Below are 26,570 nucleotides of genomic sequence, written 5' to 3' on the forward strand. Positions count from 1 at the left end.
AAATTCCACCTTCAAACTGCGCCCCTCTCTGACTTTTTGGTCCCCTACTGTGACAGGCAATCAGCAGACTTTAAAGTGTATTTCCCTTTTGGGTAAAGTGTCAGTCACTGGCAATCCTTTGCCCTGTCTGCGTATCCCTGACACCCCACACCCCTGAGCAATTGGTGTCTAGCGTTGCACAGCCTGTGATGTTGAATCTGACTAATGAGAAACGAGAACCCATCAATGTCCTTCTGTCTTCACTAATAGGCTTTATTCACCAAGTGGCCCCCTAGTTGACCTGCATTCAGTTCCCCCCCACCCATCTACGATTAGAACCATGATGGCTGCTAGTTGAATAAAACCCAGGGAAGGATCCAAGGAGTCACGAGTGGAGAAGGAAAATATTATATAAAAGGCCCCCAACACTTTCCATCAGATCTGAACAGAACAGTGTGTTGAAATTAAATATAACTGTCATACTCTTCCACTCTCTCTCTTTCTTTGAGCACCTCCGTACACCTGGCCACTATCCAAGTGCAAATATGAGGGAGATAGAGAGTTTGGGTGACAGTAAGAGTGAGAGTGAGAGAGAGTGAGTGAGTGAGTGAGAAAACTATGTGGGTTTATTCCAAAGTGGTGTTCCCCTTTGCAAGGTTATAATAGGTTGGACATTGTTGACAGAACGCACACACACACACACACACACACACACACACACACACACACACACACACACACACACACACACACACACACACACACACACACACACACACACACACACACACACACACACACACACACACACACACTGTATAAACTAAAGAAGACATTTGCTGTAGAAATGTGTGTAGTTTACCGCCGTTTACACCACCTTCTGCTGCTACACCACAGATGTTTCGAGTCAGTGTAACATTGATCCATCTATAGGCAGAGAGCCCTTGTGACAGAACACACGATTCTATGAGGGGCCGTATGGGACATTATTCAGAATAAGCATGCGCATACACATATGAAACCACTCAAATAGTCTATAAGAGCTTTTTAGTTGATTGAGCGAAGGTGTTTCAGTTGTGCATGTAAAAGCTTTTACTTGTGTATGTGTGAGGTTTACAGTATAGTATGTGAATGGCTTCATATGTGTGTGAGAGGACATTTTTCTGCTGTGTATATGAGAACATTTTACCAGTATGTGTGAAAGAATTTCAGTAGTCCATGTAAAAGGTTTCATTAGGTTTTATGCAAGCTTTTCAGTTGTGTATGTGAGCATATTATTTTTCAGTTGTTTGGTGAGAGTGTTTCAGTTGTGTATGTAAAAGCTTTTCATTTGCATGTGTGTGAGGTTTTCAGTATAGTATGTGAATGAGTTTGGTTTTATATGTGTATGTGCATGCTTATTCTGAATAATGTCCCATACGGCCCCTCATATGATTCTGAACAACAAACACACACACGCACACACACACACACAGACACACACACTGCTTAAAGGCAGCATGACTTGATCCGCGGTAGCCCATTTACAGTATACAGTATTAAAGGTTGGGTGCGGAGTTAGCAGGTGGGTGTGGGTTATGGTGGGGGTCGACTAGGACAGATGTTAAAAGGCAAGGTGGGAATGGACCCCCAGGGAATTGGCTATGGTCAGTGACGGACTGGACGGTCTGGCACTCGGGTAGATGCCAGACGGGCCGCGGCCTCTCGTGGGCCGTTTCGGCCGGCCAATCACAGGGCGGCATGCTTGTCGGGTTTGCGTGGCCGCTTCGTCGCAACGCGGCCCCACATTATCTCTTGGCCTACTATCAAGCGTCTATAGTGTTAAAAGCTTCAAATTAGCCATTTGTCTCTAAATCCCTATTCATGCTATATAATAGGAAACAAATCAGTATTTATACCAGATATGAGTGTCTTTATACTACAGTAATGGTTGCCCTTAATATTTACATCGGTCTACATTATTTTGTAGCTTATTCAATCAGATGTTTAAAAAGTGCATGGTTTGAAATTGAAATACAACATATCTGCCTGTATTTTTAATTTTATTATTGGTTTACGAAAGTTATATGAAGCAATGACTTCTGGGAATTTCAAAACCGAATCAGACCGCCTCTGCATATAGGGGGTTGTTGGAAGTTGAAAGATACCAGTCTGCTGAGGTTACTATGAGTATGAACTATGAATCGAGGAATTAAGCGACAGAAGGGAGGAGCGGAGAAAAAGAGAGCGAAATCCAGGAAATTACGGTTGGCTGGCAGTGAAAAATGCGCGAAACTGACCGATTTGTTTTTTAAGCTGCCAAGTGCAGCTTCAGCTAGTAGCACCAGCACTAATGTTCAAGACACTGAACAAACAGACCAGGGGCAGGGAGTAAGACAGGAGGACAGTGAGAAACGGCGAGGACAGTCAGTCTTGATCCATATTAAAGTTCGAGAGTTCATCACCAATGGGGCTACAAAAGTGTGTGTTGTTTCCGTGCATGTGAGGTTATATCTGTGTGTTGCGGCCACGCGCGTGCGTGCGCGTCTCCGTGTGGGCCGCTGGTGGGTGAAAATGCCAGGGCCGTTTTTTAATCCCAGTCCGTCACTGGCTATGGTGCAAAACCAAAATAACAAAACACTGTAATTATGGAATGAAGGAATTTGACCATACCCTAAACATATGGTTAACAGCAAGACATTTGCATTATTATTTTGAATACATTTCCCTGCTGACCGGATAAACCTGTAGATCAACATGTATTGGGGTTAGGTGCGTGTGCGCGTGTGTTTATTATCGTGTGTGTGTTTGTGAATGCAATTAGGTCGATTTTTTAAGTTCGAGTTCAACAAGACAAACAGATGTTACTATTACATTTTCATAGCACACATTTTCACAGCGACTTTAACACAAACTATCTAAGTACAAGCCCCAAACCGAGGAACTATCTTGCTACACAAAAGAATATGAAACAAAGCTACCTCACAAACTTGAAGTAGGTACAAATCCCTTCCTGCATAGCTTGAAATACATGTTTACAAATGCATGTGTCCATGTATGAATGCATGGCTGTCTCTAACTGGCATGCGGGTGTGCACTGGCAGGCTGACCTGAAGGGGATTATTAATGCCGTACACTAACAAGGGCATTAGGTCAACAGATCTAGCCCTCCGCTCCTGCCTAGCAAGACAAACACAGTTCCCTGCTACTGTTACACACCGGTATCACTCTCATTCGTCAGAGGGAGTGTGTGCGTGTGCGTGTGTGTGTGTGTAAAGAGTCAGGGTTCATGTCATTGCCTGTGTTGATGTGCCTTTCTGTACTCATGTACATATTCATTGTAGATGTGTGTAGCTGCATGCAGTGAACAAATGTATTTATTTACAAGTGTGTGTTTGTATATGTATCTGTGCATGTCTGCGTGCTGTGTACATATGTGTGTGTGTGCTTGGGCATGTGGGTATTTGCTTGTGTATGTTTGCTGTGTGGGAGTGCGCGTGCATGCGTGCGTGTGTGTCTGTGTGTGTGTGTGTGTGTGTGTGTGTGTGTGTGTGTGTGTGTGTGTGTGTGTGTGTGTGTGTGTGTGTGTGTGTGTGTGTGTGTGTGTGTGTGTGTGTGTGCGTGTCAGCACCACAGCCCACCTCATTCTCCTTGCTCTCGTACTTGTTGGCGTTCTTGCCCTGGCTCTTTCTCCTCAGCTTTTTCAGCTCTGACTGAGAGCGCTCCAGTGAGTCCTGCTTCATCTTGTGCTCCATCTGGTACCTCTTATACGTGGCCTTTAAAATGCACAAAACCCATCAACACTCAAGCACACCAAGGAAAATAAAATAAATCAAGTTATCGCATTCCCGCATAATTATTATGATGTGGTCAATGTAGTGTTTTTGCCAAAATCGGTGTTTTGTTACTTTTGCATTGTCTAATCAAATATCCCAATGGATCTCATTACATTGAAGAACATTTGGTAGAAGTTGTGTGGAATGATTAATCAATGTTGAACAAAATAATCCATCCAAAAGTTTTGTTATGGTTATTTTGTGATGTCTGATATCATCTGTCAACTACATCCTTCCTGGTCTGATAGTACACCTCAATGGCTATGGCAGATATTTTGTGTTGGAAGGAATTAATTAGAGGAAAACAAGAAAAGGGAATGGTACAGTTTTCAATGCATTAAAGCACTCACATATCCAAGCCCAGACATCCACCCTCCCACAAAACACACACACACACACACACACACACTTCTTTGTTGCATCTTGCTGTGACCCTCTCGAACAAGCACACACACACACACACACACACACACACACACACACACACACACACACACACACACACACACACACACACACACACACACACACACACACACACACACACACACACACATACACACACACACACACACACACACACACACACACACACACACACACACACACACACACACAAAAACGTGGTACTTACGGTCATGTATTTGACGTCCAGGTCAGTCTTTTTCTCCAGCTCAGATATTATTTCTCGGTGGAACCTCTTGAACTGCAGGTGAGGACGAGAATATGCCAGTAGAAGGAGAAGAGATGAGATGAGAGGAGAGGGGGAAAGGAGGGGAAAGGGTTGTTGGTTTTAGATGAGAGCAGATGAATACAGAGGAAGGACAAGAGAGGAGAGGAGACAGAAAAACAGATTCATTGAGTACCATGATGATTTCCATGTGTCTCTATGCATGTGGGTTTGTTTGCATGTGTGACTGGCTGATTCTGTTTAAATGCGGGCGAGAGGCTCCAATCTAATATTGTGCTGCCGAATGATTCAGAATCTATTCAGTAAGATGCCCACAGACAAGTTTAATTCTCTCTCTGTCTTATTCCCAACTCTATACACATTATGATCGGAAAAGAACACCACTAGAACCAATCCAACAGCGTATTTATTTTATTTGTAATTAATTTGATTAAAAAATGCACACACACACGCATACACACACCATCACGACTGTAAATGCACATTGCTGAACCCCATGCATACACAAATCCTGCAGTCTCAGAGAGATCTCAGCCTGCTCTCCTCCCGACATGAGTCACACTCTTCATTGTAACTGTTGTTACACAGCTTTTCTGCATGGCTCAGAGCAACCTTCCCTCCTCAGCTAAGCCTTGACCCTCTGCCTTCGCCAAGCCTCCCATTGGCACAAGGTGTTTGTTTTCTGCTTCTAAATTTCAGCGTTACTCTCCAGCACTTTTCACTACTTTCATATGAAAGGGAAGTTTACCAGTGACTCTGCAGTGAATGGTTTTGTAATATTCACAAGGGATTGAATTTAAGGAATAAATGGCCCTGACTTTTAATTATAACTATGTGGTTGATATGCTGTTTCTGCACAGGGTAGATACACAAGTTGGATTAATCCAGTGTTTCCAGTAGATCTGTATCGTCTACTGTAGCAGTTGCAGCATTTGTTTTGTTTTGTTACTGTCTGGGCAAGTTGAGGCCTGTCTTTTTCCACAGTAGGCGGGACATACACGACCAGGCGTGCCTATTCCTCACAAGCATTACATTTTTCTGAGTTGGTAAGTTTTTATCTATGCATTTTTATATCGACTTGTATTTGTGTTCATCCTTTGCTATAATTGTACAACCCATCATTATATTAAATTAAATTAAATTAATTTAAGGGAATGGAATTGAAAGGACCTGAAATAAATGCAATTTAAATCGATCTAATTGAAAGCAAGGAGAAAAAAAATTAAAACAAATAGAGATGAGCACACCTAAAGTTCCACTATACAAGTTCATAAACTCACTTTGAAGGTACAATATGCAAGACATGCAATTATAAGCTAGCTCCAGTCAAATTCTGAAGAAAAAACACCCAGGTTCCCTTTATGACATTTATTATTAAATCTCTCCATGCTGCTGCAGTGTATGCGCATTCAACTAGATCCCTGTAGCCTTAAAGTTAGCATCTACATGATAAATTTCAACCTAACATTTTTTACATATTGTAGCTTGCTTGATACCATGCCAAGATAGGCAAGTCGGCCAAGTAAGAGTGGCTGAGACATGAAATGATCAACAGGAATGGTTGGTTTGGGTGGGGCAGCGCAAAGTTTGATTGGAATAGCGATGACAAATGTGCCGGTACAAAATACGTACATTCTCCTCCAGCTCTAGATGCACCTTCTTGTGCACATCAGAGATCTCCATTAGCACCGCACCTGATAAAGAGAGGGACAGGATGGAATAGGGAGAGAGACAAAGGGGAAGAATGAGAGTGGGAGAGTAAGAGGTATAAAAAGAGACGGAGAAGAGAGAAGGACAGCTAAATAGATCCAGAGACACAGAGATATAGTAAGAAGGAGAGGGAGTTGAAAAGAATGAAACAAAACAAACAAAATGCGTTAGAATAAGCAAGAATAAACAATAGCATTGGGTCACACTAACAAGGTTAAAGGTCATCAGGAAAGTTCAAATGTACTCACGATGAAAGGAGCCACTGCAAATTTCCAAAAGATGTTCCTCCTACACTTGTACATTTATCTTTTTTGTTATTTTGAATTAAATGTAATCATCCTCGTTTTACTACTATCATCCGCCAAGACTAAAACCAGAAGCAAAACAATATTTGCATAATGAATTACAGAAGAATTACAAAACACAACAAATGCCACTTTCCTACACATCATCTTCTTCCTGTCATTCTAGGACGTAATACTTGTTCATCCAATCACGTTCTCACACACCTTGCAGCGTTGTTTATTCCAACGCGCTGTGGGTAGACCCTAAGGACACGGAAGCTTAATATATTGTTATGAAAAGCTTTTTGAATGTTTTATTGACAACAAACAATGGAGGAACGTTGCTGAGCAAGTGCGTCAATGTGCCTGACTGCGTGGGCCTGAAACATTCACAGATGGGAGACCCCTTGGTCATCAGGGGATGAAGGCGGACGTCCAAAATAATAAAGAAAAACATAATTTTTGAGTTAATTACGAATATTCAGTTTGAATTCTGCAATTAATAAGAGAGTTTTTATGGACGTGATATTAATTTGCTTTGGGGAATTTGTTAGCATTCATTGTTTCAAGAGGAACATCAACACATGATAATTACTGTATTTCATGGTTTTTCATTATTGAGGTCCGTTGATAATAGACTGGTGAAGGAGTTTGGGCCAAGCAATCAGTTGATTGTGTAATCATAAAGGGACTCCATTTCCCATACACAGTGATAACCCGAGACAGAACATTATTGCTACTTGTTTGGTCATGGACTAACCTTCATTATCCTATGGGGCTGCCCCAGTGGAATTTGCTTTCTCAGCATAGAGAAATATTAGATTTCATGACCATGCACTACGAACAAATGCTCTAGGTAAGCGATACAGTAAACAGTGATTGTAACTAGATACAAAAGTGTCAAAGAACACAAAAGACTTAGCTGTCCTCAAACAAAAGTGTGCCAGTCACGATAGACAGAATGACTTCCTATTAGTAGTATAAATAAATGTGTCAACATTTTCACTGGAAGATGGAAGAAACTGGAAGAAATAGGTCATATGACATTCCAAGCTTGGACCAGGTTAATGACTAACTGTCTTCTCTTGCAATATGGTTAAGGATTGTCTTTTTTAACCTGTACTGATGAAAGACAGCAGAGCTGTTCCTTCAATAACCATATGAAGGCTATTACTAGATCTGTCTCAGCACATGCTGGAAGTTTGTCACAGTCCTCAGCAAGGTGTGTTCACTACAATTACATAATAAATCAGTCAGGTTTGTGAAGAAATATAAGTTTGAGGATTGCAGTGAGTAAAAGCATAAAGACAACTACAATTACACATGTGAAGTTCAAGTCGAAGAAATTGTACTTGAATAAAGTTCTTGAGTAAAAGGGTTCAGGGGTGAAAAGTACTTTGCACCCCTGATACTTCTCTGTAATAGTAATAGTAGCCTACTATCTATTTACCATATATTATATTCACACTATAATAGTGTTGAATAGAATAGATAGTAAATTATGGTAAAATTTAAAAACCATAAAACATACAAATGAGTTACATCAATTACACAACATTCTAATGATATAAAAATGGGTCAAATCAAAGGGTAAAAATATATAAAAGTCCTTTCTGTTAAGTATACTTTAGACAGACGGAGTAAAGCTTCCAGAAACATAGCATTCTCACTGACAGCTGGTCAAAATGGCACTCATGCTCAGTTTACTCATCTAGACTACATAAAAATCCAGTATGTTTACACAGAGGAAGTATGTAAACATTACCCTTCTTTGTTGCATCTTGCTGTTACCCTCTCAAACAAGCACACACACACACACAAACACACACACACACACACACACACACACACGGCCAGAGTCATTCACTCACTCACTCAACACAGTTCAAACAACTGGCATGATAAAGGTTAGCGTGCGTAACGCGGTAAAGGTGTCCTTTGTCAGTTCTAGCAGAGAGCTGGCAGAGAGAGCTTACACAGTAGTGGGTAGAGGAGGAGGGGAATTAAAAGGTTACTTAGGGAGGAGGGGGAGAAAAACAAGGAGCAGCGATTGTGTGCTTGCGAGGTTTGATAAAGCCAGAGAGCCAGAGCTAGAGCCCGAGAGAGAGAGAGAGAAAAAAAAGAAACAAGAAACAAGGAGTAGGAGAGATTGTTACATTGCTAATTTAGCGGCTAATTCAAACAGACACATGACATGAATACTCAATACTGATCACCACTAGTAGATGCACATTTTTCTTCTGGGTTAACAAGATCAAAACCATAATCACACCCTTGCTCTCTGTTAACAGCTGTACCATTGCCCAGCAAGAAGTGTGGCCCACAAAAAAGCTGCAGTAGGAGATTTACACAATGGCATGATGTGGGTATCAGAAAATAGCATTACACTGCCAATTATATCCAACCACCTGACCTCACTAAACTTGGAAATACGGCTGCCCACAGCCTTGTTTGCCCAACAGATTTATGGCTATTGATTCAAGAGTGTTGTGGAGAAGTGTGAGATATGAGATCTGTAGGAGTTGAAGTTGGTGCTATTGCAAATCATTTAAGAGCCAGTCCTAAAGTTCCCTAATATTAGAGAAGCTAGACATCCTCTCACAATCTCATAGAGCAACACTGGTGGTAACTTGTCATAATATTTTAAATAACGAGACCTCAGCAATCCTGAGGGAACCTTGAATTAAATCAAATAAAGCTTTATTTTAGCTTCCCTTGTTTTCAAACTGCTTAAAGGGGACATATTATACCACCAGGTGTGAGTGTGATTAGCCTTACAAGCCTTACAAGCCGAAAATCTGCCATTTATGACATCACAAGTGGGCGTGTCCACCTAGATGTGTGCTGGATAGATCAGTCTACCAGCCTACCCAGACTGAAGCAAACGTTGCTCATCTATCCAGCACAGATCTAGGTGGACACGGCCACTTGTGATGTCAGAAGGGCAGATTTTCGAAACGGCTTGTAAGGTTAATCACACTCACACCCGTTGGTATAATATGTCCCCTTCAAGGAGAAAAAAAAAGTAACTAACACAGAATTTCTGACCAAAAGTAGATAACAAAAATAAGAAAGGTGCTTATCTCAAAATGGGAGGAAAATTGTGATTCAAATCTCCACATGAGCAATACTACATTATGTGCAACAATTACTTGTTAATTACAAATAAAAACTTCTAGAAAAATGTAAAACTGCACTAAGTGAATGTGGTCAACCAGTGCTGTGGTAAAACTTCTGATGAAATCGACCTTGGTGGAGCTAACCCTACCCTGTTAAGCAGACACCTATACAAGATTACTTAGTAAACTATTATCAAAGTAAGGCTGGTAACAATGAAAGAAAAAAATTAACATTATACTTAGGAATATATATTACTGTGCGTATAAAAACCTAAAAAGTAAATAAAGTGAAAATAAAAATAAAATAATACAAATAGTTAACTGAAAAAGTATTTTTTATTTTTAAGGAGAACCAAAAACAGCCCATCCTGCTCTTCGACCCAAAGCAGTGCAACATTCCTCAAAGGGCACAGTAATCCTGGATCAAACAGCACGTAATGCACTCACACTGAAAAACATTAGGATTATGTAAAGTGTTCTGGATGCCACTTGAACAGTCCGGAACCATGAAATTATGGCTGCGTGAATGTGTGTGAATGTGTGCATGGGTTTTTGATTGCACAAGTCATATGAAGCTTACAATGGGGACTGTATTACTGCCCCAATCTCTACGGTAACAACGATGGCAGAACAAAACAAAAAAGGCATTTTTTTTAATGTCTAACTTTAGCTCTCTCAACATTTGAAGTTGTAATCTTCCTGAGCCTCAGTCATTTGTCTGATAGGCACAGGTGATTGGGCAGGTATTTGGACGACGTAATTAAACAACAGTTTTAGAACCTTTGAACTTTGACAGAGGATTCAGTGTGAGAATTGGGGGGGAGGGGGAGAGAAAGACGTAAAGACACAAAGAAGCGAAGGTGGATGAATGAGAGAGGGAGGGAAACAGCAAGTGCAGAAAGACTTTAGTAGCCCGCGTAGAGTATCTGGTTCCCGTGGGTTGGCTCTGTGTCACTGGAGCTAAGGTTTCTAAGAAAATAAAAAAATAAAGAAACTGTTTCTTTCCAGTGCCGAGGTGGGCCAGGGTATAGCTGGATACAGCAGCACCTGATTCCTCGACAGAACCTCCTCCAACCACCCTCTACAACAATCTCCTCAATCCACCCAGGAGGATACCATCAAGCCCCTTAATCCTTTTGTTGCTTCAGTCAAAGTCTGCAAAGACTCTGACAGTATCCAATGTCAGGCTCGTCTTCTGTAGAATAGGCTTGAGGGGTCAGTGGTCACATTACAAAATGGACGAAGGCTGCGGTAGACGGTGAGGGGATGTAGTTTGTTGGTTTTTTGATGTGACACAATGGCCTCAGTCGGACGGTAGCCCTGGATGATTGTTTGTTAACACTGAGGTTTTGTTAATCATCGCCTGATCAAAACCACGTCTTTTGGTTATTGAGATGAAAAGTCCTCTTTGTGGGAATTGTGACTTCCATGCTCTCTGTCTGTCAGTGTGCCGGTCTGTCTGCCTGGCTAATTGCTTTCCCTATGTCCTCCAGTATGCCTCACTCTATCTCACCCATTTACGACAAGGGGACTCACGTACACTTTGCATAATATGCATAGCATCCAAAAACACGTCAGCAAAATGAGGGTCTCTTTATTATATTATGGTCAACCATAGCATACACTATTTTACATGGACATACATTGGACAATGCCAAATTTGTGACTGATCCTACCTGTAGAATAACATGCAGTTAAGAGTTTAAAATAAACAGAATGTTTCATGTAAACAAGATCGACTCCCTGTTGTCTTAAACTTCCTGCCCCATCAAATATTGAAAGTTCCCCACTACACAGAGGAAACTAAGATGCAAGCTAACAAAACTGAGTGTAAAACATTGACAATACTATCAAATATCACGACAACTGTTATGATGAAGCAGAATAAAAAAAACTGCCCGGGGCTGTTCTCTTGTGGACCGCTTCATTTAATTACTAGTTTGCTTCCCAAATTATCAGGGGAATAGTGAGTCACAATTGTAACAATGAAAGTGTTCCACTCGAGACAAACGGCAAGGTTAGAAGCTAGACATACATGTGAGCTTCTAAAGACCTGGAACCAAGAAGGGTATTCAATAAATATAAAAGGCGAAGCTAACCACGTTAGCTTAAACAGTGAAGTAAACCCAGTTTGTATTACCTGCTTAGTGCAATGCCTGCATGTGTGTGGATAATACTACTTGGGAGATCGGTTAGGGAATTTTTTGTTTATGAAAAAAACCTTCTCTCAAACTTTTTTTTTAAGTTTGAGACTAACTTGCAGTTATTGTTACAGAAGTATAGGTAAAAGGGGGAGCTAACAGCATCCCCCCTTCGTCCATTTTGTATTGTGACCACTGACCACTCAAGCCTCTGAACATGACATTTTGCTTTCATGTTCAGAGTCTTTGCATATATAGGATGACCACCCTGTATCCCATAACAAATGAAATTATGTATAGCTTTGACCATTTAGTAATGGGCCTAACAGTTTGTATTGCATGAACGTTCTTTTATGGCTGTATTTGAATAAACCATTGTAGATAGTGCTAGCATACTTTTAAGCTATGTGACTTTATTGGTACCAGCCAGTGGCAAGGCAACCAGCAAAGGGGATACACCTTCACGAATGAGTATCCCATATGCCTCACATCTAGATATCATTTGTTTGTAAAAGTGATAAATGAAGTCTCAACTACTTACCAAGTTCTCTTGACGCAGGCGAAACAGCAGCATTCTCCCCAATCTTAGACACTGCATCAAAATACATCTTCCCCGCCAAGGACATCGCTGGGCAAACAAATACATTTACATTGAGTAATTTGGCAGACTAGCAGGTGAGGCTGAGGGTATGCCCATAGCATACATACAATATTAGAGAAACTGCTAAACTACAATATAAAGTGCACACCAATTGTATAAGAATAAAACCACAAATATAACATGGAGTGCATAATATACAAAAGTGAATATAGTAATGTTGTTTTTTTGGTGTACACTTGTACTATTGGTTATAACAATTGTTTATAATAATAATCCATAATTGAATAGATGCCCACCAGCCACAGATTTCTCATAGCTCTTCCCCAGGTTGACCAGGTTCCTGAGGCCAGGGTTGAATTGGTCCATCACATTCTGGAGACAGGAGAAATGAGGACTATATTTCAGATTTTGTCACGATTTGATATATTAGTTCCTAAGCATGCGTGAGGGGCAGGCAGTTCCCAAATAATCAGCTGATGATTAACCAACACTTGGACCACCGGTCACTGCTGTCACGAGTCCCATGACACAGAGGACCCAGCCCGGTGTGTCAGGGAGAACATATTGAAAGGTGACAACCTTTATATCATCATAAAAGTGGAGATTAAAGCACAATTAAAGTATAGTATATAATAAGTGTCATTTTCACTTTCAACTAACGTTGAATGGTTACACTGGTCATGAGTCCTGACTGCATCAAAATGACGTCTATGATCCCTGATGCCACACAGTCGCGTGTTGATCTTGTTATCACAGCTATTCAGCAGGCTCACAGACCTAAGAGATAACCATTACAACAAAAGGTCTATCTAATCAGACAGAAACTACACCTCATGGGTAGATAACCAATGTCTGACTAGTTTCATGATCTGTGTTTATAAAATACATTTGTGTAGAATGATTTGTGTAGTCTTATTTGTGTGCTTGTTATTTTTTTTAAAGAAAACATAACATTTTGGATTCCTCATGTGTTATAAATGCCACCAAGTGAAAAGAGGTAAAACTCCTTCCCCAGAAAGTTATTTACTCTTTAGATTGACAGTATCAACATTTCTTATATCTCATCACTATAACTTTTAAATAATCAGCTCAAATCAACTAGGACAGTTGTCAGATCTTTTACACCCTTAAACTGTAATTTCCCGTATTGTTTACTAATATGGCTGTCAAGTTTTAGTTGAATGTTTAACCAATCCAAACAATAAATGCCAACTACCTCTGATTGTTTGCATTATTAAGATGTTGTGTTGTTTGTGAGAGGTGATGGTAGACCTCCAGAATACCTTTGCCGGTTAAATTATTAAGAATGTCGTTTTTTCTTACATTCCACGAACACGACCTGCTGTTGCGTTTTCCCATGAGAAGACAAAAGTGTTAACAGCTGTAATAAAAGTCCATAAGACGCACAGACATACTAAGGACACTGTGACACTTGATGGATATATGTAAGCATTGTTTCCAGTGTGAAGTTTTCCACATCGTATTATGTTATGTATATTATTTGAAGGACTAGGCCTAACTTTACAACAAGTAACAAGGCTAGAAAAACCAGGGTCGTAGAATGAAATGTCAAGACCGATGAAGATGCAAATCTAGTCTTGGCCATTCGGATTGATCATAAATATATATGCTGTATAGCCTACATACAAATAGCATTTCTCGTTAGGGGAGAAGCTGCTTCTTCAATAATCAGAGTAAAAATTATTCAAGTTTAAGATCGTGCATTTCGTGAGTTTAGCTACAAGGCAGCTGATCTCAAATAGAAGATCACATTCCCATACGTGTGCAGTATACAACCAAACAAACGTGAAATATGAGTATAACTACTCATATTATGATATTACAGGCTACGGAGCAGCTGTATATCGTGTCTCGCACCTGTCGTTTACCCAGACTAAACTCATATCAACACTTACCTTATATGTACTTTCCGTCAGCTTGTTAGCTTCTTCTGGTCCTCTCGACATATTTGTACTCCTTAGGATACGAGACTAAAACACAAAAGAATGTATCGAACGGGGGACAGGGGGAATGCAACACTATGAGCTCAATTATTCCTCATACCGCAGGAAAGGGATCGTATAACCAAACAAAGAAAATATGTCAAAGTTGAATTCCCCAGGAAAAAACACAGAAAAAAGGTGGGTCGTGTGCTCCCGATTTCAATGTGAATAAAAATGACCTGTCAAACTTCTACGTCGTTGACAAGGCGTTTGTGTATTTGGAGGGGGTGGGGGGGTGGGGGGTTGTGTCGTCACACGCTAACTTTGAAATGGGCTGCAGCACGGAATCCCAAATCCTGGCTAAGCGCGCTACCTTGAGGCGACATCGCTCAAGTGACATTCAGTGCTGGCATAGCACGTGTGTTACAGCACCTTCAAGTTGCCAAACATTTCACGAAGAGATGAATAACGTTCCATTGCTGTTGGACATATGCTTCAATGTTCGGCAAAACGCTATAAAACAAATACATATTGGACTTTTTTCGCCATTATTTCAGTTTTATATGCAGGATTTATACTCTGTATTCTATAAATGTGCTGTAACAATAGGCTGCATTTATCGGTGACTGTGACAGCGCTTACAGCAGTGGTTCCCAACCTTATTTGGGCTTGTGACCCCATTTTGACTTTTTTTTTTTTTTTTCTACAATTAGTTTGTTACTGTGAACAAATACAGAGTAGCCAGGATAAGTGCACAAAGTGACAATTGTATTTTCTCTGATCAGGATGGCTGTATTCACAAGGCTGAACATGTAAATGCCTACTGAGCAAACAATCTCTCATGAGGAATTCTGAAGAAAAGAAAATACTGCAGCATCACTGGCCACAGTGAACAATTAAAAGAATTAAAGCCTTCTGTGAAGCCTGTAAAGTGTACAGGCTTCACAGCATGTTCCACATCTAACCACCAGATGTCGGTCAGCAGCAATAATTAATACAATCATAAGACTATATACATTTTTTTTAATGTTTTTTTATTTTATTATTGTGCAATAGCAATAGCAAGATGTAGGTCTACAATAAAATAATCAAATAACTGAGGGCTTGATTAAACTTGCTGTAACACCAAGCGTAACACCTTGTTCACACTACATGTGTCCGTCGACGGATGACCGAGGGCGTGTCTGACGTATAGGGTACTAGTCTTTATAGACGCATCCTGCAGCCAATCCAATCGCTTCCCGCTACACAGCTGGTGTGTGGATATGAATACTAAAGATGACACAAACAACAGGTAACAAAAGAAAGTCCTATCATTCCACATTTCTTTAAAAAAATATAACAGCCTGATTTTCTGGATCCGTCGACGGACGGATCTCATTGACTTTGCATGGGGCGCTCGCGAAATGCATTGTGGGTCCGTCCGTCCATTCGGCTCCGTGGCCTGCGTCAAAAAGTTGAGATATGTTCAACTTTTCAAGCAGCGGCGGATCCGTCGGCCAATCAGATCGCGGTTATGTAAATACACTCCACGCGTCTACTGGATCCATTTGGCAATAATAAGCAGGAAGAAGCAAGTAAAATCTGGCCGTTATATTTTTTTCAAGAAATGTGGAATGCTAGGATTGTTTTTAGTCACCTGTTGTTTGTGTCATATTTTGTCTTTATGGCTGAGTCTTATTCAGGGGACGCATCCTTCGAAGGCTGCATTTGAAGGCCGCTTGCATCACAGCGGCGCGTCAAGGCTGTCCCATTTCAAAGGCTCTGTCAAATGCGGTAGAGAAATGCAGCCTTCTTTTCCCGGATTTGAAGGGTCCACCGGCTGGATCCTTCCATATACATATTATAAAATGGACAACAGATTCCAAAATGGCGGCCATTCATTCCTATGGAAACTGCTGCAATGGCTCAGGGCAACATCAAGGAGAGATATGCTTCCGCATCTTGGGAGCCTAGCCACGCCCTACTTCATGACGTACCGGATGCAGAAATATTCTTGTTATATTTCATGTAGGCTACGCCGTCTAGGCTTCGCCTTATGGGTTTTTCCCGTGCGCGTGCCCGCGCGCACTGAAAAATGTCAACTATGCACCAATCATAGTGGGCACCGCCCACAGTACCGTGTATATAAGGCGGCGCAAACCACAGCCCATCCTCCCTTTTCTTTCAGCGATTTGTACTGATTAACGAAGATATGACTTCCAACCCTAAGATTATCGGTGGCAGCGGCATGGGCGAGGCCACGGACCAACGGCCCTTTTCAAGGCCACTGGAGAGCGCTCCTTTAAGAGCTGGCGGGCCCTTTTCAGGGTCTCAGCGCGCCTCCTGTCCCGCTTCCCTAGCGCCGGGTGACGGGCACCTGGCGTGTTTCAGGTGCCTGGGCGCTGAACACGCCACGGCTGCCTTGATTGCTCCCGCCTCCTGCACAGCCTGCCGCGCACTGCCTGAAGCGGGGCTCCTCTCCAGGCACCTCTTTTTCTCTCCATCGGTGGATCTCGCTGAGGCCATCGACATCTTCAGGGCCGGAGTTCCGGACGCCCAGGACGCCGACGACGAGCGCTTCGAGGTTGACGACGTCGCCTCCTTGGACGACGTCTTTCCTGGCTCTGCGTCCGAGTTCTCCCGCTCCGGGGCTTCCACCGAAGCCACTGTCGTCCCGAGGGAGAGACTGCGCCGGATGGCCGATCTCTTCGGCGAGATAATGGGTGAGGCGGCGGCCATCAAGGGCATCCCTATGCCAGCCCCGCCTCTCGCCCCCATGTCGGATGACATGCAGGGTGAGTGTTTTCGCACCCTGTCTTCCTCCCGGCGGGCTACCCAGTTCCCCCTGTTCCCACCGGTTCAGCACCTTTTCACCGCTGCGGGTGGGGTCCCCTCTACTCTGAAGGCCCCGGTGAGGGCCTTCACTGACTTCACGAACGTGGAAGGGTGGGCTGATACTCAGGCGAGGGGGATCCCTCGCCTGGAGCCTTCCCTAGCAGGGCTTCTCTGTCCGGGAGCCGGATGGTGTCCTAACGAGAAGCCGCTGCCCCCCGACCGCCTCCAGAAGCAGATTACCGGCCTGACGGACAGGGTGTTCGTCTGTGCCTCGCAATCTGCGGCGGCGGTCAACAACATCGCCCTGCTTACCTCTGCCCTGGTCTCCCTGTCGGCTGGCAGGGAGGCTTACGGCACGGAGGAGGCCGCGAGATGGCTGACGGTTTCCCGCTTCTCCAGCACCATCCTTCAGCTGTGCCAGCCGATAGCCATTTCGACCGGCCGGCATATGGCGTGGGCCACCATGATCCAGAGGGCCATATGGCTCTCTCACACTGCGGTTCCGGAACGAGAGCGGGTCAGCCTCGTCCAGGGTCCATTAGCTCCGGATGGACTATTTGGGTCCCGGTTCTCGGAGGTGCTCGCTCACCAGCAGTCCGTCCGTGAGAATCGTTCCCGGTTCGGGGCGATTCTCACAGGCTCCTCCCACCAGCAGGCCGGGAGGAAGTGAGGTCCAGGCCGGTTCCAGCGCTCCAGGGGGCCGCCTCCGCCTCCAACCCCGATGCTGCAGCAGCAGCAGCAGCAACAGCAGCCGCCGCCGCAGCCGGGGAGAGCAGCACCGCGGGGCCAGAAGTTCTGCAAACTTGCTCCCACTTTTTCTTATCCCGATAAAGAAAAGAAAGACTGTTCGACGGAACGGCAGTACATACTCCCTAAAGAGCGATATTCCTTTAGATTACCTCTTTCCCCCCCTCAGCCAGATGGCTGTAGGGTGGCAGCCGTACGGCGTGTTTACATAACCTCTGGTTCACCTGCTTCTAAGAAGCGGCGTCCCTTTGAGCTTCGTGGGCGGGCTGGAGACTCATTACACGAGCCTGTGGATACGGACGCTTGTACTAGTTTCCTAGTTTCCCACATTATCCCCTCTACCTCCCTTCTAAAGTCTGCGGAAGGTGAGAAGACGGGACTGCGCGCTGTGGTTACAGCCAGCGGACAACGCACGGTCATGAGTGCTACGGCTAGACGGCTCGTTGCCTGTTCAGCGGACACGAGCGCGGCGTCTAGACAGCTCGCTGTTTGTACTGCGACTAACTCACATCTACCACGCTCGCTGAGCCTCCTCCCTTTCATGGGATGCCCCCTTTGGTCCACACACTGTGTGGAGGCGGTCAGGGGCCGAGGAATACGGGTTATTCCTGGACAGCGTTCCTCAGCTGTCAGCTCGCCCGCTCTCCGACCGCTATGCGTGTTGGCAAGAGTGGTGCGTTCTTCCATCGTGTTTGGACAACACGTTGAGATGGGGTCATCCCATACAGTTCAAGCGCCGTCCCCCACCCTTTATGGGGTTGGTGGAGACCAGGCTACGGGATCCAGCGGCAAGCACGGCTCTGGCAGCAGAGGTGGCCCGTCTCTTGGAGAAGGAGGCCATCACTGTCCCCCCCCCCCCCCACGGGTCACGTCGAGGGTTTTACTCCCGCTACTTCCTGGTTTCCAAGAAGTCGGGGGAGATGAGACCTATTCTGGATCTTCGCGTGTTCAACAGATTCGTTGCTGCGAGGACATTCAGCATGCTCACTATCAGAGCGCTGCTCCGATGTGTGAGATAGGGTGACTGGTTCACATCCCTGGATCTCAAGGATGCTTACTTCCACATCCCTGTTCGGCAGGCGCACAGGAAGTTTCTCTGTTTTGCCTTTATGGGGGTGGCGTACGAGTACCAGTGCCTGCCATTCGGCTACTCCCTGGCTCCGCGCACCTTCTCGTAGTGTGTGGAGACGGCGTTGGGACCGCTCAGGCGCCAGGGAAAGAGGGTTCTCTTCTACCTCGACGACCTACTTATTCTGAGCAACTCAGAGGAAGCTGCGATAAGGGACACCATGATGGTGATAAACCATCTCTCTTTCCTGGGTTTTGCCATCAACTGGAAGAAGAGCTTCCCGCTCCCCGGCCGGCAGATAGTCTACTTGGGACTTTGCCTAGACTCAGCCGCCATGACAGCGATGCTCTCGCCTCCTCGGCGAGACGCCATCATGTTGGCACTCTCCTGCTTCGCGTTCTCAGAAACGTGAACGCGCTGTCCACCATGCGCCTGTTAGGGCTAATGGCAGCCGCCCATCCCGTGGTTCCCCTGGTCTGCTCTTTATGCGCAGACTCCAGCGGTGGTTTGCTCGCCAACGGTTGGACCCCGTGCAACGCAAGCTCAGGGTGCTCCTCCTACCCCGTTCAGTGTCACCAGACCTGGAACATTGGGGAAACCCCCCCGCCCTTCTCAGGGGTGTTCCCCTGGGCAGAGTGACGTCCTACGTAGTGGTCTTCACGGACGCCTCGTTGACGGGTTGGGGAGGAACGTGCCTCTCTCACTCGATGGGAGGTGAGTGGCGCACGCCCCTTACAGTCCACATAAATGTGCTGGAACTCGTCGCTGTGAGGAAAGTGCTATTGCATTTCTTTCACCTGGTGCGTGGCCGCCACGTTCTGATCAGGACAGACAGTGTGTCGTGGCGGCGTACATAAACAAACAGGGGGGAGTGCGCTCCTCTGCTCTCCACCAAAAGGCGGTCGAGCTCTGGCTTTAGGCTCATCAGTATCTCCTCAGTCTGAGAGCCCTGCATATCGCGGGTGCCCAGAACTTCGGGGCGGGCCTCATGTCTCGCGGCGGTCCCCGCCGCGACGAGTGACGGTTACATCCGGACATTGTCAGACTGATCTGGCAGAGGGTCGGGACGGCTCAGGTGGACCTGTTCAGGTGCAGGGAGAACACACACTGCAGGTGGTGGTTCTCTTTCAACCCTCGGAATCTTCCCCCTTTGGGGGTGGATGTGTTGGCGCACACACCTTGGCCGCGGGTTCTCTTGTATGCGTTTCCTCCTCTCCAGCTGATCCTTCCTCTTCTGGAACGGGTCAGACAGGAGAGATTGTCCCTGATTATAGTGGCTCCGGAGAACCGCTCAGCTCTGTGGTTTCCAGAGCTGGCGGCGCCCTCACGGACGGCGCCGTGGCCGGTACCGTTCAGGCCGGATGCGCTTTCACAGGCCCATGGGACGGTGCACCACCCGCCCGATGTATCGGACGGCTGTTGGTCTGGTTCCTGAGAGGTTGATCCTGAAGGGCAAAGGTTTGCCTGAAGCGGTTATCAACACTATCCAGGGTGCTCGTGCACCTTCTACTTCTTCCCTCTATGCAACGAAGTAGTGCGCTTTCTCTGATTGGTGTGACAGGAACCACGCTGTCCCATCCCATTGCGAGGTGGGAATCGTGCTTGCGTTTCTACAGCACTTATTGGAGAAGGGTTTAGCTTTTTCCACTATCAAGGTCTATGCGGCAGCTGTTTCGGCTGGCCATGCGGGCTGTGATGGCGGACCGATCTTCAGCCATCCACTGGTCAAGAAGTTCTTGGGTGGGGCTAGACGGGTTAGGCCTGTTTTGCGCGCACTTACACCACGCTGGGATCTCCCCACCGTGTTGCGCGGGTTATCCAGGGACCCTTTCGAGCCTCTGTCTCAGGACCCTTTGGATGCCCTGTTCTTTAAGACGGCGCTCCTAATGGCTTTGGTTTCTGCCAAGCGGGCCTGTGAGCTGACCGCTCTGTCTGTCAGCCCGAGCTGCTTGTTGCTCAACGAGGACAGCTCCTTTGCGCTGCTCAGACCTAATCCTGCGTTCCTGCCTAAGAACATTAATAGTTATTTCCGGTCGAGAGATATTGTGCTTAAGGCTTTTCACCCCCCGCCTCATTCTAGTGAAGCGGAAGCGGAATTGCATTTCCTGTGCCCGGTGCGGGCGCTGGCTATGTACGTGAAACGCTCGGCCGCGTTCCGCTCCACACAACAGTTGTTTGTGTGTTATAGCGACGCTAGCATGGGCCGTGCTCTCTCTAAAAAGCGGTTTTCTCGCTGGATATGTGAGGGTGTTTGCTTAGCCTACGCTCGGCAGTCTTAGTGCCACCATTGGGCGTTAAAGCTCACTCGACACGGGATGTGGCCGCTTCAACGGCCCTACCCAGAGGCGTTCCGGTCGAAGACATTTGCGCGGCTGCGTCTTGGTCTTCCCCCGGCCCCTTTGTCCGTTTGTACATGTTAGACATGTCCAGGGGCTCACTCGGCAACTCTCTGTTGGAGTCCGGTGCCCCTTCTACGGCTTAAGAATGAAGGCATGTTCTTTTAAGCGGCATCGTTGAAATTCCTCCCACCGGATGGCGAGTTGGACTAGACTGCCAGTATTTCCCTCCCGCCTTTTTCAAATGGAAAGCGAGTAGAGAGGTTCCTATTGGCTCGCCGATTGACGAGTTGGTTTTGTCTGCCAGTATGGCACTCGTTTTTGAATAAGAAACGGACGAGAGAAGCCCCTTATTGGAGAGTTGAACTCTGTAGCTCCGCCCCCCGGGGGTAGCGGACCTTATGGAAACCGTATTACTCTGGTTTTTCCCTTCACTTTTCATGGATTCCATGAAGGAAGGTCTGGGGCCGGAGTCTTTGCAGACTCACTTTTTTCTCTTGACCATCGCCTTGCTTGATCTAGGAGGAATTTTAGTTTTTTATTAAGCCGTCTAGTTTCCCACCTGCTGTACCCTCCAAACGCTGAAATAATAGCGTGGAGGATCGGCGGCGGTTTGCGCCGCCTTATATACACGGTACCGTGGGAAATGTGGGCGGTGCCCACGTTGATTGGTGCATAGTTGAAATGTTTCATAAATAAGTCCTCATTAGTGTAAAATTATCTCTGCCAAAAATCTCACTTATCCTCCTGAGCGAAGAATAATTAATATGTAGTTACATAGGACGGGTAAGCATCATGGAGGCTTCCATGTTCTTCCGGTCTATGAACTGCCGAGAGGGACAAAAAGCACTACGTGGTACAGGAAATTCCAACGCGTTTTCACTCTGAGCCAGCGTGAATGATGACTGAAATAATTCACTATCTTGCTCGAGGAATAATTATTCATACATCATTAGCTTACACTAATGATTCAATGCAGTTTGAAATTTGTTTGAAATAACGAACCTCATCATCACTCGAATGACTCGATGAGTTAGTATTGGATATCATTACACAGCTTCTTGGCACATACTGCCCACTGTAGTTTTTGAACAAGCGAGCACTATTAGTTTGAATGCAATATACAATTGTACCACTAGATGGGAGTATTTTTTACACAGTGTCCCTTTAAGAAACAGATTACTTCCAACTAACTATTTACGAAAAATGCAATCAATAACTTATGTACAAATAAATGGTTACATTTCAACCAGCAACGAAGTTGGAGTGGCCTACACACATAAATAACATTGTTAACTGTCATACATAGCTAAACAAGCAAATTAAAAATTAAATACCAACGCTACTGAAATGTTAATTCGACTATTGACAATAATATAAAATGATACCGTAATGCACCTGTTCTTTGTCTTTGGATCTTTTGAATAAATGGATCAATATATGGTGAATCACAATGATCGCAAGCAGAGGACCGTGAGAGTTATTGAGCAGCAGCTGAACCATGCAGTCTAAAAATCGGAAACGTTAACGGAGCACTGAACTAGGCCCTCTCGGATGCCAGGTCGAAACATCATTTGTTTCACTACGACTCCTTTCAGCTGCACACCCCTCCTTCTCCAGCAAAAAATTATTAGAAAAAACTGCTAATAAAACACTTGAGGTGGCGTTTTGAATAGAAAAAAATATTTTTTTTTTAGGCCATGGCATAAAGATAATTATGAGCCTTTAATTGATATCCAGACATTTTTGCGGAGACACATTACTGTTCCCCACTTGTATTGGAGAGAACGGAGATATCTACTTCTGAACTCTATGAATCGAGGGACCTGTCCACAGCCCGCTTAAACAGCTGCAATACCAGGCTTGGCCGCTGAGCACTGGTGGATTGCGGAAGTATGCACTGTTCCTGGGGGCTTGGATGTCCATGGCATAGATATTATATATATATCTATGGTCCATGGCTTGGATCCTTCACGGCTCAAAGTATCCCAAGATTCATTGCGCGTTGGATTTTTTCAGAAATGGCGTCGGGGAGAGCGGAAGAGGCAGTTGCAGCAAATTACATATTTAATGACAAAACTGTGTAAAACATTTTTTTATATTCAAATAAAGTTGGGACTATTTTAAATTTGTAACTTTATTGTCAAAGTTCAATGACATTAACACAGGCCATATGATGTTAAACTAATTAACGTTATATTTATATAATTATTATATAACGCTCCATATTTGTCCTCCGCCGTCCAGATTGAACCGCAGCTGTCAGGGTTGCTAGGTGATAGGATCGGCGCGTCGCCACGCAAGGTAAAGGGTGTTAACGGCTTGTTACGCAAACTGGAAATGCTCCCTAGGCCAGACCGTCTCATTTAAAAACGTTTGTTCGGCCTTCGATCCGGCCTTCACGGTCCACGAAGGCCACACCTTCATAGACCACGTCCTTCGCGTCCCCTGAATTGATACACAGCCTATATCCACACATCGGCTTTGTAGCGGGAAGTGATTTGATTGGCTGCAGTACAAAGACTATATCCCCTATACGTCAGACACACCATCGGTCATCCATTGACAGACACATGCAGATTGAACAAGGCGTACACCTCGTGCCCATGCCTCCGTCCGTTGACTGATCCCCATTGACTTTGAATGGGGACGGACGCGCAATGCATTGTGGCCGTGCGCTGAAGGCTCCGTCAAAAAGTTGAACAATTTTCAACTTTTTCGGCAGCAACGGATCCGTCATCCAATCAGATCACGTATGCAAATTTAAGCACTGTGACACTACTCGGGCTCTGACGACCCTGGAACCTCCCCCATCCGTCAGCCACGCCTTCCCAGTCCTTTGACTGATGGTGCAGTGGACACCTAGGCCTTGTACACACTACCTCCGTCCGTTGATGGATCTCATTGACTTTGCATGGGGTGCTCGCAAAATGCATTGTGGGTCTGTCCGTCCATTCGGCTCCGTGGCCTGAAAATTTGTGAAATGTCCAACTTTTCAGCCAGCGGCAAATCGGTCGGCCAATCAAATTGCGGTTATGCTAATACACTCCACACGTCTACTGGATCCATTTTGCAATAACAAGCAGGAAAAATCTGACCGTTATTTATTTTGAAAGAAATGTGGAATGATGAATGATTGAACTGATTGATCAGTTCTGGTCTAGAACTGATCATTTTACTACTGTTAAGACTGCGGCAGAAAAATGCATCGAAAGAGTGTTATCATACAGTTGTGGGAAATTTCGAACTAGGTCTGAGAGTCTCTCCTTGAAACTTTCCGCGTTGGTAATAATAACTGCTCTCTGACCTCGAGGTCACTGTTTATTTTCTCGATCGCCCCCAACTTTCTTATCAGCATTGCATCTTGCGGACCATCTTGTTTGCCTGCTACGACATGAGCGGCCGACGCACCAAGCGGTTGCAGAATACACATGGCCGCCATGATCCGTAGTAGTACACGTATGCGTTGTCTGCAACCAATCGTTGAACACAACCAATACTATATACCATACCTGTTCGTAACTGCAGGATAATCCTAAAAATAAGCTTTTGGTGATAAGATATACTGAAACTAATTAATCAGACAACTAGAGCAAAAGCCAAGCATATATATTAAGAAAACATGACACACTCTCCAAATGTCATCTGAAGTGAAGGCCTTATGCCGCCTTCAAAACGGTCAGAGTTTCCGGGAGGTTCGGATGTTTGGACCTTAAGCTCGGAGGAAAGTGCTTTGAACACTCTGTTGGGTCTGAGTTTTCGCTCGGAATTTCGTGTGGAAGTTTATCTATCCGAGTCCTCCGAGATCACATAACAACAATGGCTGCCCATTTCATTGATAGACTAAAGTGAACTTGCAGCAGGCACTAGAGGCAAACTTAACAGCCATTCTAACATTTGCAATTATAACAACACTTGATAAATTCTCGCTCATGTTCAACCATCACAAGCAGTTCTAATAACTGATTCATCTGATTCAGCAAAGAAGCGCAAAGAAGTCCCTGCGGGCATCCATACTTGTATTTGTTATGAAGTTTAGTCTCCAGAACAATCTGTTCCGGTTTCATGTCATACCCTACAAACTTTTAAGGGGCGTTTTCTGAACACTCTTATTTCGAAAGAAGGGAAGGTTTATGAATAGTCACGTAGGAGCTTCCGAACCTCCGAGCTGTTTGGAAGGCGGCATTAGATCACTCCCTTTGGGGATCTACACAAAAAAGGACGGATACAAAATAGGCTCACAGCCTGAAGCTCTTGATGCTGAACGCTTTTACCTTGCAAAATGCTTAAAGGTGACAAACAGCATAATTAACTTCTGAGATTATATGTCCATATTGGCAAGGCATGGCAACTTTATTCATACAGCACTTTTCATACACGAGGTAGACTCAAAGTGCTTCACATAGCATACAATAAAATGAAATAATAAAATAAAATAGATGAGTAAAAGAAAAGTTATAAAAATGCATTGTAAAGCACAATGTGTTAAGATTTAGCAGAAAGCTAAAGAAAACAAACAAGTAATAAAAGAAAACAGATAGTAATAAAATAAAATAAAGCCAAAGTAAAAAAGGTAAAATAAAACGGATGCAAAGTTATAAAAATGCATTGTACAAAGTGCAGTGTATTTAAGATTAAGCAGAAAGCTAAAGTAAACATTAAAGTATTCAGTCTTCATATAAAGCCAAATCAGGGTGAGCAATGGTCCTTTTTAAGGTAGGGATCCACACCGAAGAATCACAATGCTAAGCAAAACAAGATATTGTGGATTGGAATGGAACACCATTTTAGGTCTATTTTCAGGCTACGATATAATAGACACAATGTGGATGTTTGAGCAGATTAAATATAATTCAGGATCCTTCACACGTTTGTGAAACGAGAATTCACTTCAAACGAACAATGAACAAATATATATGAGCATACGTTTGAGGTGCCAATAAACATTTAAAGTGTAGGATAGGATAATAATGAAATGATGGCTGATAAATGTGCCCCTTACTTATACCTCCACTACCACACTGTGCATAGGGACAGAGTTACCATAACAGTGTTGAGAGGAATACAACGTACACAAGCATATATCAGACAACACACAGAGTTGTTGGGATGGGTGTTGGGATGGGTGATGATTGATTAGTTATTATATTATATAGTATATGCATCAGGGCCGTGCAGAGGCCTTTTGAGTTGCAGGGGCTCTGATTCAAAAAAGGCCACATGGAACAAGTTTTTTTAACAATACTGTATATGTCATGTTTATTTTAAATAATGTATTACCCTTGTTCAAACAAAATGTATCGTGCAATCATGCATAC

General features: G+C 44.4%; 1 protein-coding gene across 1 annotated transcript in view; it reads right to left on the reverse strand.

The window, feature by feature from the left end:
- Positions 1 to 14,558, reverse strand: part of LOC130374254 (brain-specific angiogenesis inhibitor 1-associated protein 2-like protein 1) — a 34,408-nt gene extending 19,850 nt beyond the window's left edge. Inside the window, exons 1-6 of the mRNA XM_056580925.1 lie at positions 14,257 to 14,558; positions 12,637 to 12,712; positions 12,281 to 12,367; positions 6,118 to 6,179; positions 4,429 to 4,500; positions 3,600 to 3,734 (exon numbers count right to left, since the gene is read on the reverse strand). Of these exons, the coding sequence (XP_056436900.1) occupies positions 3,600 to 3,734; positions 4,429 to 4,500; positions 6,118 to 6,179; positions 12,281 to 12,367; positions 12,637 to 12,712; positions 14,257 to 14,307 (483 nt within the window). The 5' untranslated portion in view covers positions 14,308 to 14,558. The remainder of the gene's footprint in view (positions 1 to 3,599; positions 3,735 to 4,428; positions 4,501 to 6,117; positions 6,180 to 12,280; positions 12,368 to 12,636; positions 12,713 to 14,256) is intronic.
- Between the last annotated feature and the right edge of the window lie 12,012 nt (positions 14,559 to 26,570).

The sequence above is a fragment of the Gadus chalcogrammus genome, chromosome 2, assembly GCF_026213295.1.
Source record: "Gadus chalcogrammus isolate NIFS_2021 chromosome 2, NIFS_Gcha_1.0, whole genome shotgun sequence".
NCBI classification, from domain to species: Eukaryota; Metazoa; Chordata; class Actinopteri; order Gadiformes; family Gadidae; genus Gadus; species Gadus chalcogrammus.